At 32.8% G+C, this 16,632-nt stretch overlaps 1 protein-coding gene across 1 annotated transcript in view; it reads left to right on the plus strand.

Annotated features, from left to right (window-relative positions):
- LOC128993320 (uncharacterized) overlaps positions 1-14,606 on the plus strand; it is a 47,196-nt gene extending 32,590 nt beyond the window's left edge. The window contains exons 6-7 of the mRNA XM_054417137.1: positions 9,801-9,990; positions 11,800-14,606. Coding sequence (XP_054273112.1) covers positions 9,801-9,990; positions 11,800-11,933 — 324 coding nt within the window. The 3' untranslated portion in view covers positions 11,934-14,606. The remainder of the gene's footprint in view (positions 1-9,800; positions 9,991-11,799) is intronic.
- The last annotated feature ends 2,026 nt before the right edge of the window (positions 14,607-16,632 follow it).

The raw sequence follows: 16,632 nt of genomic DNA on the forward strand, positions 1-16,632 counted from the left end.
TTGAGCCTGCGCTATGTCCAATACGACTAATCCATCTTTCAGGATTAGAAGTGTGCTCTGTTGTTTCGACTTTATTTTAGTCTCTTCAGTCATGGATAGGTCCGAAGACCACCATGAGACAACAGTAAATGTGATTTGCGTGGAACGTGTTCATTACGAGATTCCAGCATTCACTGGGCAGTACGAGCGTTCGACTCGTTTTTACAAACTCTGTGTGACAGTGGAAGAATTTAGCAATCCACAATGTCAAGAGTGCCCTACTTTTCAAAATTTTCACAGAGACTATGTATATTTATTAATTATACCTCAATTAAGTTTAAAATGACTTTGATTAGTCATATCGAAATTCAGAAATGTCTACTAGAGACAGCTGAAATTGGGTTCCAGATTCCAGGAACCAATCAGCATGCGATGACAGATTTCAGTCATCCAAAGGCACTGGACGTGAAAACAAATAAACATCAAAATACTTATATTTATTTCAAGGAATTTTGTGTTTATGGACGTTAATTATTTGCCGTTGAAAGCTCCTGTTAAACTCAACTCATATTTGAAATAAACATACTCTTAAGAGTCCTAGCTCAGTCTTTGATATGCGTTAGGATGAAAGACAGCTGAAATATAATCATAACACGTCCATAAACTAACTATAACCAACTAGACACATGGTACCCAACTGATCTAATAGTTATTGGATAGTAATGTGTCTTTTTTAGTAGGCTATACTATTTTTAAGTTATCTAAATTTTAGTCATACACCTTCTGACTATTGTATCTTAAAGGGCAAGAATGAGATGGTCTAGTGGTAGAGCGTGAGTGTAGGAGTTTTGCCAACGGGTATCAGGTAGAAAGGGTCCCCATCCGCGAATTCCTCATACTGCGGAGTTTTGCCAACGGTTGGGGGTTGGCGCGAGAGGGGGATGGAAGAGAGAGAGATTACACGTGACCGTGAGGGTGGCTTCCGCTAGGGGTGGACAAACCAGGCAGGATGCTGACTGTGTTCAAAGGAATGCAGTTATGCACCTCTGACTGAGAAAGGAAATGTATTGAATTTTTGAGCCAGGAAGCACTCTTGACACACTGTTTCTTGTGGAAAAGACATGTGATTGTTTAGTGTACCCGCCTTTTCCGTAAAATGAAAACGTACATATTCCGTAATAACATTTTCCAGGATACGCTATTTAAAATATGTATATGTTTTAATATTTACATACATTTAACTGGGGATTCAAATGGTTAGATTCAGAAAACTAATATAATAGTTGGTACAACCATAGTAGCTGCTGTACTAATTTTGGCCTTGGCCGCATTGCGTAAAATGGTACTTTCCTGTTAAAGGGAACATTCATTATTATCGATGATTTCTTTCCGATAGGTACATCGATATTCTATTTTTGATCCGATAATGAACGAGATGTCAGCTGACAACTACGATAAGTAAATATTGTTCAGTATCAACAAACAATTTAAAAATATTAATTGAAATGAAAATGTTCTAAACTAACCTTACCTAACCAACCAAACTTGCTGTAAAATTTCCAAATTCCGTTTCATATTACTCACATGCCTTTTCTGTTATCAAATGACATTTTAAATGATACAGCAAACCCAGCAAGTTTGGTTGGTTATATTAGGTTAGTTTAGAACAGTTTTACTTATTTATGTTTTGCCTAAACAAGATCAGCTGTCAATTTGTAATTTAAATGTGTTTGAAGATATTAAAACAGAAGGTATGGATCGTCAAGGAAAACAAAATTATCGATATATCGAAAGAAATCAGATCGATAATAATGAATGTTCCCTTTAACAGGAAAGTACCCGTAAAATATGTTAAATTAAACATTTAACAGTGGCCACATTAATTAATTATTTTACATTAGCAAAATACAGTTAATAAATACGGTTAATAGTAAATACGGTTGGTTTACATAACCGTAACAGAATGCAATCATTTAACGTTGAATGCAAACTTCATTAGTGACGTTTTTTTTATATTTTCTAAGTCACGTGCGAGAGAAATGCTAACTTCAGTAGATAGAGGTTTCCAGATTGTTTATAACTGTTAATTGTTATGTGTAAAACAGCCAACAGGGTGTATAAAAACTCCATGGAAAAATGTTGTCCACTTGTGTTTTATGTCACTAAAAAACATATTTAAAAACAGGGGTCTAAAATGGCTACTTTTTTGCATGTCGGTTTGTTTGTTATTTTTATTTAATTCCACTTAACTTTTAAACTATTATTGGAATCAACTTTAAAGTCGATCAATGTATGAATACTAACAGGATCTTACTTTTTGTTGACTACCACATGTATACGTTCAAGCAATTCAAAATGGTGGTCATTGAGAAATTTAAAATCGGAAACAGCATAGTTTTACAAAACATCAACTCTTTAATATTTACTCCCAAAAAGCTAATGAGTTTCTTTTTATAAACAGCTGTTTTTTGTTTTTAAATTTGTTCTGTGTATTTCTTATGGGGATAACCCGACCTTTGAGAGGGTCTCACGCCCTTAAGAGTAAGAATTTTTAAATTCTAAAACCTTATTGCAAAACTACATATTGAGACGAATCTTTTGACACCTTAAACGTTGAAATTGGTCCACAAATAAGGGAGGAGTTGCGTTAACAAAATACGGCTTCACGTATTATATATATATATATAGATTATTAATTATCTCCTCTTCCCGTTTTCAAAATTTCTTCTTTGAACCTCAGACATTTTCCGTTCTTCCGACAAAACTGATTAACTGTTTAACTTGGAAAAACTACTGAATACTAAAACATTAATATTTACTCCCAAAAAGCTAATGAGTTTCTTTTTATAAACAGCTGTTTTTTGTTTTTAAATTTGTTCTGTGTATTTCTTATGGGGATAACCCGACCTTTGAGAGGGTCTCACGCCCTTAAGAGTAAGAATTTTTAAATTCTAAAACCTTATTGCAAAACTACATATTGAGACGAATCTTTTGACACCTTAAACGTTGAAATTGGTCCACAAATAAGGGAGGAGTTGCGTTAACAAAATACGGCTTCACGTATCTATATATATAAAATCCAATGTATGTTTGTATGTTTTTATATTTGTATGTTTGTCCTTTATGGACTCCAAAACCGCTCGACAGATTGTAATGAAACTTTCAGGCATTATTAAGCATTATTCAAGGATGGTTTGTGTGAAGGTTGGTGCAGATCCGTCAATAGGGCTCCGCCCCAGTGGCTCTGGAGTTTCCCATGTTAACCTTATGAGTACTCATATTTAAATGGAATTAAAGAATCTTAACAGCTGGTGCAGCTGAACAATTTGATTCTGTGATGTTCAATAGCATTAAAAAGTTAATAGGTTTACCAACAGGATGCTGCACTATATTTATTTTTAATTTATGAGAACAGTTAATTTGCAACCAAAAGGTGAGTGAGCGTAGCGAACGAACTTCAACCTGGAGGCGAGTTAGCGAACGAGCTAACCTTAAAGGCAAGTGAGCGCAGCGAACGAGCTCCAACCTAAAGGTGAGTGAGCGTAGCGAACGAACTTCAACCTGGAGGCGAGTTAGCGTAGCGAACGAGCTAACCTAAAAGGCAAGTGAGCGCAGCGAACGAGCTCCAACCTAAAGGTGAGTGAGCGTAGCGAACGAACTTCAACCAGGACGTGATTGAGCCATGCGAACGAGCTCATCTTGAAAATAAACGAGCATGTGACATAAAACCACAATAGGACAGTACGACGTCTGTCGGGCCAGCTAGTTATATATATAGATAGATAGATAGATTTTTTGTAGCTATGGCTTTTATAATAGATTTTTCCAAATTGTAATCATCTTCATTTAAAGGTACTCTTAACATTCTGTGTACCATAGAGTTGAAACTTGCCATTTTATGTTGCCACGGTGAATTTGAGTCAGCAGGAATAACAAGATCTGTTTGTGTGGGTGGCTTTTCTATAAATTTTAAAATAATGTTTCTTATTGTTTTTTCTAATTGTTAAGTCGAGAAAATTGATTTAATCTTTTTGTATTTCCATTGTGAATTTTATTTTCTTAGATATTGTGTTTATTATTTAAGGTACTTGTAAATATAATATTTTTATAACAAGTTTTTTTTCAAAGCTACCCTACCTTCTATGTCTTTAATTACCTAATTGCTGTTGGAATTAAAATAATGTAAATAATATGAACCATTTAAAATTTCTATATATTTATAGTAGAGCACCCGTTGTGACTTCGCCCATGATCAAGTAGAATGTTCAAATCAAAAAGTTAGTTCTTTCATTCTGCTCTAAAAGCAAATTTGATCATTATTTATTTAACTTTTAAAGTAATTAGGCCTATCTTTTATAAGTGTTTGTATTTTCCAATATAATTTCATTCAGTCGCAAACATAAAATCTTGGGCCAATATCATAAACAAGCTTACTTTTTCAATACTACTTCAAAATAAAAATGATAATGCAGTACTGTATTTGATTCTGGCAAAGAGGGGAGTTTAGTAGATTTTCAAGATTAATAGGCTAAGTAAGGTCACAAAAAAAATCGAATTAGCTAGTGCGATCTTTTTATGACTGTTATATAACATATTCCACTACTGTTATTTGTCATCCTAATGCTACCAATTTAAATAAAATTAAAATACCCCTGCTGCAGAAAATGTGTATACTCAGCGAATTTTGAATGCTTGAATATACTAACAATAAGGCTAAATACCAATTTCTAAATTTTGCTCGTTGCCCATAAAGATAACAGGGATATGAGTATGCTGCTACGTGAACTCACAAAAATACGTGGTTGTATTGAGTATGTTGGATAGGATTTCTGCTACGAGGACCTTCTAAGTGGGATTTGTAAGCGAATATTGGATAAATCTCAACTAAACGAAGCCATATATATATATTTATCATTTGATTTGATACACAAAATGTTATCAATATATGGGAAAACGCGAGATATAACTGCAAGCCTTAAATAATTATGTAAATAATAAAAGCGTTATCTCAGCATGAAAACAGGATTTTAGACACAGCTCTTGTCAAATATAGCAACGTCTTAGAGCTAATTTATTCGTTTAGGTGAACTTAATGGTGCAAATATAAATTGAATTATTTTTATTATTTAAGGCGAAGAGTTTAAGAACATTTTTGGTGCATCTAATAAATAAGACGCTTAAAGACACGTGTATACATAAAAAAAATATGCTTGAGTATGCTACTAAAAAGTTGAAAATTACTGTATAAGAAAACATTAATTTACAAGGATAAATACTCAACTCATTAGGGGACATATGTACGTTTTCCTGTTATGAGAAAGATGGATGCTCTTTAATAATCACTCCAAGAATCGATGTGTCATGCTGGGTCAGTGCTCCTGGCTCAAAAATCTTATACATTTCCTCCCAACGCGACTGCATTCCTATGAACGCAGTGGTCAGGGTGACGACCCCCCCAAGCGTAGACAACCCTGACAATCGCTCTCTCTCCCTCCCTCACACTCTCTTTCTCCCGCCCCCACCGTAGGCAAATCTCCGCACCAAGAGGTGGCCGATTGCATCCACCCCATCTACCTGACACCCGTTGGCAAAACTCCGGTTCCCGTAGAGCGTGAGGTAAGTTTGGGTGTTTGGTCCTGGGTTTGAATCCCTTATATCACCACGAATTTGTGTAAAACCCTAGCCTAAATATGTAACAGGAGTTCTGAGCCAAAGCCTAGCGTTCTAGAATGCTAAGTTGGGATATAACAACTTTTTTTAATGAATGTAAATTAATGTCCTTTTATGTTGAAAGACGTTGGTAGTATTTGCATAAGGACAAATTAATTTCTACAATTTTATTACAAATAAGATTTGATTAATAAAATGCAAACGTAAGAAGTTTTTCATTAAAGGTTTACAGGTACCATCCCCACCTGAATGCTTGTAAAAAAGAAAAACGCAGCTATGCAAAGAACTAAGGAAAAATAACCTATATTACCTAATAAACCGATAAAATGTTTGGGAGGAGCAACGGCAAATTAGAGACTAAATTATTCAACAGGTACAGTACTGACGTGACCAACAAAATTGAGTTGTGTACCTTTCGTATTGAAGTATTGACCGATAACGTTCTAAACTTGGGGCGTTTCCAATTGATTAAACAATAATATTGTGACTTGGTTAGAGCCAAAATATAGATATTGCTTTTACCTTACCCCTTCTATTTATTTTATTATATTATTCGATAAGCCACAACCAATTTTAACGTGTTCCACAATTTTTTTTTTTTATATTTGTGATGAAAAGAGTTATTTTAAACATTGAATAATCTAATTTAACACTAAGTGAATCGAAGCCTAAGGGATGGAACCGTACCACATGTTTTGTACTTAAAGAGTCGAACTAATACTTTAATAAATAAATGTAAGTATTAAATACTTACTTACTAACATTTTTAATACACACAAATATATAGAACATATTTCTTTTTTTTTTTAAATAGCAATCCCGGCGAGTTAGTTAGCGAGTTATCCTCTGCCCTGTTGAACTGCTGAAAAATTCAAACGCTCGGGGATAGGATAATCAATAGAAAAGTTGCAGGCTCGCGGCGTACCTTTGGAAACTACGTGTAGTTGTCAGTTTGGTTGTATTCAATGTATAGTTGAGAGATGAAACTGATGTTACCTGTCTAGGTAGTATTATCACGACAGGATAATAGTATTATGCTATGAATTAGTATTTCGGTTTACCTACTATTTATTAAAAAACAATCTGACTAAACTAACCTTTTAAACAGCTAAATATCTTACTTCCTGGTTTACCATACTGGTCTACCATTTCCTCAAGTTTGGGTATACAGTAAAATATCTTACTTCCTGGTTTAACATACTGGTTTACAATTTCCCCAAGTTTGGGTATATAGTAAAATATTACTTCCTGGTTTACTATCCTGGTTTACCATTTCCCCAATTTTAGGTGTATAGTTAAATATCTTACTTCTTGGTTTACCATTTCCCCAAGTTTGGGTATATAGTAAAATATCTTACTTCCTGGTTTACCATACGGGTTTACCATTTCCCCAAATTTGGGTATATAGTAAAATATTTTAATTCCTGGTTTACCATTTCCCCAAGTTTGGGTATATAGCAAAATATATTACTTCCTGGTTTACCAGGTGCACAATCTCAGCACTATAATTTAACTTCCGGGAAAATTTTTCCTCTACCAATGTTTACACTCATCGCTAAATGAATGAAGTGAAATAAATAATGTGACACTTTACATAAATAAAACAAAACCATAAATAACCACACAATAATATAAACACAGTAGCTAATAAAGCATAGTATATAGTATATACACGTATTATGTATGTTATCAATTATCTCATAATCTATTCTGGCGTTGGTTTAGTGATATCCATGGATTTATGAAGAGTCATAAAAATATAGTGATATAAACTGACCTTAAAACGTTGGAATCTAGAATCTCTAATCTCCAATCAGTCTAAAGAATATTTAAACCTACATTATTAAAATATCAGATAGCCATTTTACAGTAATCTTCATCACCAACAATCGAAAGTGAGAAGTGCTAAGCGGAATGAGAGTTTAAACTAGCCAATAGGATGTCTCTTAAGCATCTCAGTATCTAAATAAATAAACAGCAGATTTCAATTTACAACCGTCCATTCATCCATAGTTATATTTTCAATAATAAATAATTATTTACTGACTAAACATACATAACATAATGCAAGGGTGTTTTCGTGTAAATAAAATCATTTTGTTACCCTTTGCTATAGGATAAAAAATATTTCCCAACAGTATAAAGACCAATTAACAACTATTGGGTAATTTATTCAGTATATTTTATACAGTTGCCTTTTTCTAGTGATCGTTAAATAAATAACGCGAGCGGTTGAAATACTGTCGGATTACTGTTACCGCTGGATTAGGGAACGTCGGATTACCGATAGTATGTTGTGTGTCAATTCAAACTAGTTGTTCAACCTGTGCTTTGCAATGGGGTGAGAATACTTTAGAGAATAGTACGGGTCTCTAAATTTATTGTAAAACAATTAGACACACTTACCATTGATTATACAGGCAAATCTCAACCGCATGATTTTGACTACAGTTCTACTAAGAACGTTGAAAACATCCTTTATATGCTCTACCATTGATTTTTTATCATCATCATCATCATTCTTTTAATGATTTTTCCCTCAAGGGGTACATCAAATAAATTCATTTCCAAAATACAAGTACATGAACAAACAAAGCTTGGTAAATTAGTTTTACTAATAACTAGGTAAATAAATAAATATATAAATATTAACATGCAATAAATAATTCAATAAATAACCAATAAATATCTCAAAAATAAATATAAACATAGAATACCGGTAGAAGAACAATAAATATCTGCACTGATAGCTGAGCCAACTTTAAAAATTAATTGTATTCAAACATGCATTAAAAGAAAGAGAACTGCATTAAAATTTTCAAACAGACATTTAAGGGGATTTGAGTCATGAGGGGGGAGGACGGCTGTATGTTGCATGCGGACCTTATTTTCCATTCTTCTCTAATATTTCAAAAAATATTTTTAAATGTTCCGCAAAATCACGCAATATTGACGTATTATTTTCCATAAACATACTGTCCATTCCAGATTTTCCCATTCCATTATACCTACAGTCAATAAATGCATGCCATCCATTCTCTATTTCCCCACACAGTACACATATTCTATTTCCTGTCTCATCTTTCCTGCACATCCACAGCCAGGTTCCTAATCTATATCTTGCTATCAGTGACCTCTGACTTGGTTTAAGTAAACAAACATACTCTGCTCCTGACCTTGGCACTCCAATCATCCTTATAACTTGTAAACTTTTCTTTGTCATCGCCTCAGTCCACAAATAAGAGTAACACGCATTCTTAAAAATATCTTTAACTTGTTTAATATTTGTTAAGCTAACGGTATCACTTTGCCAGAACTCAATTACATTAATATTTTCCAACAACTGCTTTATTTCGCCTGACCATGAACGGTTGTTTCTATAACTTTCATTAGCTTTTTAACAAGCTCTTTGTAATTTCTTATCTAATGATGTCTTTAATCTTACAAAATATACTATATTGCTCTTTCTTTAGCTTTAAATGACTTCAATAACCGGCCAGCTTCCAAAATCGCTCCACTATTGGCTGTATTTTTACTTACTTCCAAAAACCGTTTACAGTGTCCGCAGCTACTTCCGCTTTGTTTGACATTGCCTTTTGGTGCTTAGTCCAAGTTCCGTTATGATTTAACTCTACCCCTAAGTATGTATACTCTTTCACAATTTCTAATCGCTTTTTCATTATTTGCCAATTAAATTTCTTACAAACTTTATGCCCTTTTCAATACCATAACTTTAGTTTTATTCACATTGACTCTAAGTTTCCACTCCACACAATAATTCTCAAAGGCGTTGAGGGCTCTCGGAAGGCCAATAGGTGATATTGATTTTTTATGTATCATAGGTTAGGTTAGGTTAGGTTAGGTTAGTTTAGTTTAGGTTAGGTTAAATTAGGTCAGGTTAGTTTAGGATAGGTTATAGGATGACACGTAAACAAGGACATTCTGCCGGAAACTTACCCCTACCTGATCAAATACCTTGATCAAATACTTACCTTAATGCGACAAAGGGAACATTTTTGGTTCCTTTGAGGGTTTGGCACAATTCAGGGACGCCTTGGCCTAATTAATGCACGACCATACCAATAACCAAAGACGGTCCATCCTCATAAAATTCATCGGTGTTTAATCACACAACTATTCAATGTCTGCAGGCTGATGAACAGTGGATAAGGACGTTTCCAGAGCAAAGGCCTTCCTCAGTGACGGTTCAGCTGAGCATGGAGCTGAAGGAAGAACACGTACCAGAACTGGAGCTGACGTGTCTGTCTACCATACCAGGCTTCATGGGACATCATGTTCGCCACACAGACTACGCCGATCACCGTAGATACGTCATGCGAGGTGAGGATTTCATTTTCAATTTTTTTCTCGGTGAAGCTCGCTCTCCTTGACAGTTCTAAGCGAGGACTTTTTTCAAGGATAAGTTTCAATAGTGATTTGGTTTTTGAACTTAAACTTAAATTGTTTCATTTGGAAGAACGGTAAAGCAACGGTTTAAGGGTTTGCAAACTAACATGTAGCTTGGTATGATCATCCAGACTACTACACTATTTTCTTGCATTTAAATCAATCATGTCACTCGTTAAATTAAATATTAAATACTAAATTATAAAACTTTAAATGGAAGTGAAATAAGATGAATAAGTAGCCTATGTTTGAGATCCATTATAAATACATTGAGTCGAGCTCACAGAATGGTTAGGTAGCATGCGGAAAATGTATGCACTCTGGACGTGGGTGGATCGCCTCGACATCTTCAACCTTGCCTTTAAATAGATATTTGGGGTTGATCACGATTGTATGATTGTCTAAGCAAACTAAATATCCAACATATCAGCTAACTAGATGAATCGAGTAAATTAGTAATTGTGAATTATTATCCATGTAAGTTGGTTATTATGATTGTAAATTATATAAAATGTATAAACGTCTCATATAGCCTGAATTCTAATTATAGCAAAAACCAATTCCCTAGCAGGTGGTTAATCAGGGTAATAAAAAACAAGCGTTCCTTTCCAATAGACCGGTAAAAAAACCAACCTATATCCTAAAATTGACTTTGCTGGGTAGTTTACAATAGCATTGATTGTGGTTATATGATCAATTAATAGTAAAACACAAGACCGTCATATGCAAATGTATATGACTTTCAACCTTGAACACGCAATTTAGAGTGTATTGTCATGCAAACATCCCTTTATAACTGTTACTAAGTGTACAGAATATGCACTGTTTGTATATCATTCGCTACAAGCGTTTAAAACACTGCTAAGAATTTCAAAGATCACAATTTCTAACCTTCTTTCAGAAGGGTAAGGAAACAATTTTCCACTTTCTTTGAGATATCTTTTGCTAAAAACAAAACTAGTTAATAAGACTACTTCCGATGGTATTTTGATCGTTCTGAGGATCAACACAAATCAGTAACAAAGGTGGCGTTGCACGCGACTCGTTGTTACGGATCAATCACTAGCGACGGCAACTTACGTCTCTCTCAGCCACTGCCTCAACAATCGGACATTTGTTTCGATCAACTTCCATCCGTCAGATTGCCTACCATTCGCTATTTCAATTTTTTAACACATATATTCTACTGCTGGTAATCTATAAAGAATTAATTGTGCTTTCTTTAAAAACCATCGGTTTGCTATACAAATGGTCATATAAAGGTGCATTTTGTTAACTTATCCTGTTGGGAAATAACCAGTTTTGTTAATAATTTTAAGTGAACAAAATGCAACAATGACAACTCCATAATAAACCTAATCTTAAATACCTTGCAACACTGATTTATCAACATGTTACTTTGCCTACTACCTTTCACAAACTACTTTCCTTACTACCTTTCCCCAACTAATTCCCCAAACTACTTTCCCTACTACTTTTCCCCAACTACTTACCCATACCACTTTGATCACAGCAAATGAAAACTGTATAAAAAAAGTTATTTTTACCAGAGGGGAGATTTTTATGACTGCATCATTAAATGCTACTTTCACCAATCCTAATTTTTTAACAAATATACCTAATATTTAAAAATATGGGTCAAGGATCAAACCTTTTTCGATTGTTTGATTGCACATAGTTGGTTACATGTTTCAATACATTTTCAAATTTGGAAAATTAAAATATTTGTATGTATGATTACAGTTGGAGTATTGGCTGCAGAACCGATAATCTCGGCAGACTCACGAGCTGTGTCGTCATCCCTGGGATATCCAATAGCTATATTGACGGCGTTGTTCCTTCTACGACTAAACCAGAGGATACTACTATGGATATAATGATGATTTAATTCTAAATCGGTTACACTTCAGCAAGAAGAATATATCCTAATTTCTTTTAAATTAAAAGAGCTGTCTAAGAATTAAGACTTTTATAGATTGATGTAGGACTATTTATCTAACTCCATTGGGGACATAACCTTTGATTAAATCAAAACCACATCCGTCACTTGGTTAAACAATACAATGCTTTCCTCTATGTTACTATAAATTACTTAAAACTTTTTTACAATCGTTCAAAGCAGTAAATAATTTGTGTCTTCCACACTACTATTTTTCTTACTATGCACGAGAGGTAATTCACTTTTTAATATTTTCAACTGCAATCACGTTTCTTCCTTTTTATTCAACGCACCCAATGGAATACCAAATAACGTTACTATAAAGTCAATATATTTATTAAATTTAAGACCCAAGACAATAATTCACTAAATAAATCGTACTACGTACGATTTATAAACACATATAACTTATTTTAAGCCATATATACGTGCTAAGGTAATTTTCCTTACCGAATTTAGTAGATTGACCCAGTTATAACGAAGTGATTTAAAGTAAAATAGTATTAGAAGTGTCGTAACATATTGTTGACCACTTTTTAATCACACAGATAATATAGTCTCAATATAGATACCCAAAACTGCAGTTGGTATGAATACAATCTACGTAAGAACAATCATCACTTAGACATCATAGCTACTTTTAATGTCTATCAGTAGATCATTTATTCTCTTGTTGAATCTAGATACGTAATTCTTGTTAGTGCAAATTACCTACACCGGATGAGCTACTTTTATAACATAAAGGAGTGATAATCCTATATAACTGAAGACATGTATTTGCCAAAGTTTTGCCAACATATAGACCACCGGCCCCGGTAATGTACATTGTTTGTACATAGGAGCTAAGATTTTTATATACTGGTATGTTTTGATGGTGCTCTATTTACCTTCGTAAGCCTTTTCTGTCTGCTTCTAGTCGGTGGACACTGTATGCAGTGTCTACGTAAAATGTCTATCCTAGATTAACGTTATAATTGTGTATGTTGTATATCGCATATAAGATTTTATATTGTACATGTTAATTTAAATTTGTGGAATGGTATTTTTATATTAAAAATGTATTATAGTAATATTTTGTAAAGAATAAAATATCGTTTGTATAAGTGTAATAACCGTAAGTGGCAATTATGTTGGAAGTTGATTTAATATTTTATGTAATTTATTATCTATTAAGCCCGTAATTTTTATTGTATTTCAAGAGCTTACATAACGTTTGGCATTGTTCTGTAAAGCTCTAAATGTAATGCTTCAGCCCAGTATTTTCTTAAAATACTGTATGAGTGTAAATAGGTATAGTTTTTAAGGAGTTGTCAGAAAATAAAATAAAAATTAATGAATGAAAATATATGAACAAATAAATTAAGTTTCGGTAACAATATCGAGCGTTATTGCAATCAAAGCTCAAAAGTGTATAAACAATTGGAAGTTTCAAGTTTTTGGAGGTTTTTGATACTTTTAGTAGGTAATGGTTGTCATTTTAAAATACATTTTATTTAATTTAATCACAAAATGAGAAATAAAGCTAATATTTATAATTAAGCTTTTTATTATTATTTTAATACTACTTTTACGGCAAACATGTGGTTTATTTTTACAATATACTACATAAAAATCTTCGCAAAACTAATTAATGCCTACGAAAACAATTACAAATGATTAATGCCAGTTAAGCCAGAAATAAAACGTATTGGTCAGAGAGAAACACGAATAAGAATTTCACAAAAACCACATTTTTATCAAAACATATTTGGTATTTAAATTATTGCATAAAAATCTACCAAATAGAATGTACTAAGAAATCATCACACTTTTCGAAATTATATGAGTGTGATATTACACAGGAATACATTACGTTTTAAAACCGAATACATTAGGGTAAAGAGTGAAATATCAAATGAGGTGATATGCAGTCAAAATAAATTTAGATCTTTGTAAATATTTTTCAAATACGGTAGTCTGATCTTCCTGACTCATTTTGCTGTCCTTGCATTTTTGACAAAATGATGAAGTAAAGCTTTTTTGTAAGTCAAATATTCTGTTGGTTTAAATGTATATTTGATAATTAAACACTATTTAATGCTGGTAATCAAAATACAAAAATAATGTTGAAAAACATTTTTCCAATACAACATTTATTCACAGAAACATTTTACATTTAATATATATTACTATATAAGACTATTAAGTAAGTGTTACTTATATATCTTATATGTCAGTATAATAATATCGCATGGATTTAAAAGAGTAATCCATCCAAACGGGTTTTTTAGTTCATACATTAAAAAGTTACGAGTTCCCTTTTATCAATTTGACATACACTCACGAGGCTACAGTTACTGTGGACCAGGTACAAGGATAGTAGAATGAGAGGGAAGGTCGACTGGAGCTTACAGCTCCGTACTCAAGCATCTATGTCTTCCTGGTCGCCGCTGGCAGTAGTGGCGACAGACTGGTAGCATCACTGGTAGTCTAAGTCGATCACAGCGCAGTGTTCAAGTTACTGTACTAGCGTAGGTGAGCTGTGCTATACTGTACGTGCTAAAACATACATTATAGTACCTACGTTCGTTGTAAAATATTTGGAACTGTAAGAATATAGTTTATGTTACGTTTTCACAATATGTTGTAGTTTTTTTTTCATTCTAGTCCTTATCCCTGGCGCACCTTCAGTTTAAGTGTATCAAGACTGTGGCTTAAGGCCAGTAATAGTGGATGTTTGATTCTGTTACTAATATCAGAATTAAAAATATATATGTTTGATATCAGTATTGATCTGATACGAATTAATTATTTTGCAAATGTAATAAATTTTTATTTTAGGTTTTTATACTTTTTAGCGAATTTCCCATATTAGCTAATAAAATATTTCAAAATAATATCAATAAGGGGTTCAAATTAATTGGACCAGAGAGCGTGGTGCTTAAGAGTCTAGAGTGTGTCATTGGTTAAGTAGTTGTGCCTTGAAAGTACTCCTAATCACTGTTTTAGATCGGAATGTTTAAAATTCTTTAGAAATGTTATTGATACAAAATATATAAATATATATATATATATTTAAACTCAACCCAAACCAATAAATGCACTATCCATTCTAATTAATATTTTATCGCTATAGAATTATCCATTACAAAACAATTGAAAGACATTTAAATTTGGTTGAAATTAAAGAGAAGGTCCCTGATATTATGAGGAAATACGATCAAATTTTGAAATATCAAAAGTAGTTCAAGGTAAGATCGCAAACGATATTTAGATACTGCCCAATATAAAGTTTCTTGGTGAGTGCCCTACAACAATTTTTATATTGTCGGTTTATCGTATGTTTTTAGAATGACTATAGAAATGTTGAGTCATGAACTCATCGTAAAACTAAATTCAAATTTATAAAACTGGAAATGTTTAATTTTATTAGATTTCTAAATATTTTTATTATTTAATTACTAAATAATTACATGTTGCAATTTCTCATGTATAATATAAACAAAACATATTCGCAGATGATATAGGAGCAATGCATATCAGAACCACGCCCTTCATCGCTTAGAGTGTATATGGACACTAAAATATTGTAGTCATCATTAGGATGGATAAAAAATGTTTGCATTGTACAAAGCCAATATGGTAAAAAAATTAATAAACAATACTTAAAGTATTTATATCACTTTAGTGTGGTTAAAGATTCGATAGGAGAATAATATAAATTTTATGTGTTACTTTCTCAGTAGTAGGATTTCTACTTATTAGATGAAGTATTTTCAAAAAAAAATCAATTATATCAAAATCAATGCTATGGACAAAATGGTTCACGTTTATTGTTGTCAGCTCATTTAAATCAAGAACCTAAAATGAATCAACGATTTCCACATACAAAAGAATGTTTTTACACATACAAATAAATGGATGACATCTTTTCCCAAACAAAACTACGCTCATTAAAGGACAGCTATTATGCACCTCTTACAACGCTCGAGACAATGGGATGTATGGTACGATATTTACTACTAGTTAGATAAGTATTGATTTTTTATTACTAAAACACAGAAGATGTTAGTCTTCACTAACTTCGGTGTTACTGAGTTATCTTAAAATGTTTGAGTTATTTATATCCAAAAGTCACATGCAACGGCCATCGATTACTCAGGAACACCTACCCTAGGCACGAGGCATCAGCAATTGTAGAACTAAAGTTTAACCCAGTTCACTTGTTGTTCGAATACTATTTTGATCTCAGTTAGTACTCAAAATCAAACCACCTATAGTAATGGGGTTGGTCCACAATCCCAGTATAATATTGGCCTTGGAGTCTCACTGATATAGTGTTTGTTTATTTATGTTGAATTTACTGACCCGATATAGATTACTCTTGTATGCAATAAAGGTCTTCAACACATATTTACTGAGTCAGATTCCTCTGGACATTTGTTATAGTGTCACATATGACATAAGAATACCGAAATCACTGAATTTGTTTATTTTCAGTTGCTAAATCCATCTTGGATCATAAAGTATGATAATGCACAATGTCAAAAAGTAGTTTGAATTTAAATTTTGATGATTAATTTATTTAATTATTTACCAATTGAAATGGTAGATTTAGTTTTAAATAGTGACAGTAACGAAATTTAGGTTATTTATTC

The sequence above is a fragment of the Macrosteles quadrilineatus genome, unplaced genomic scaffold (assembly GCF_028750875.1).
Source record: "Macrosteles quadrilineatus isolate MER2022 unplaced genomic scaffold, UCM_ALF_1.0 Scaffold_4__1_contigs__length_99947679, whole genome shotgun sequence".
In the NCBI taxonomy this organism is placed as follows: Eukaryota; Metazoa; Arthropoda; class Insecta; order Hemiptera; family Cicadellidae; genus Macrosteles; species Macrosteles quadrilineatus.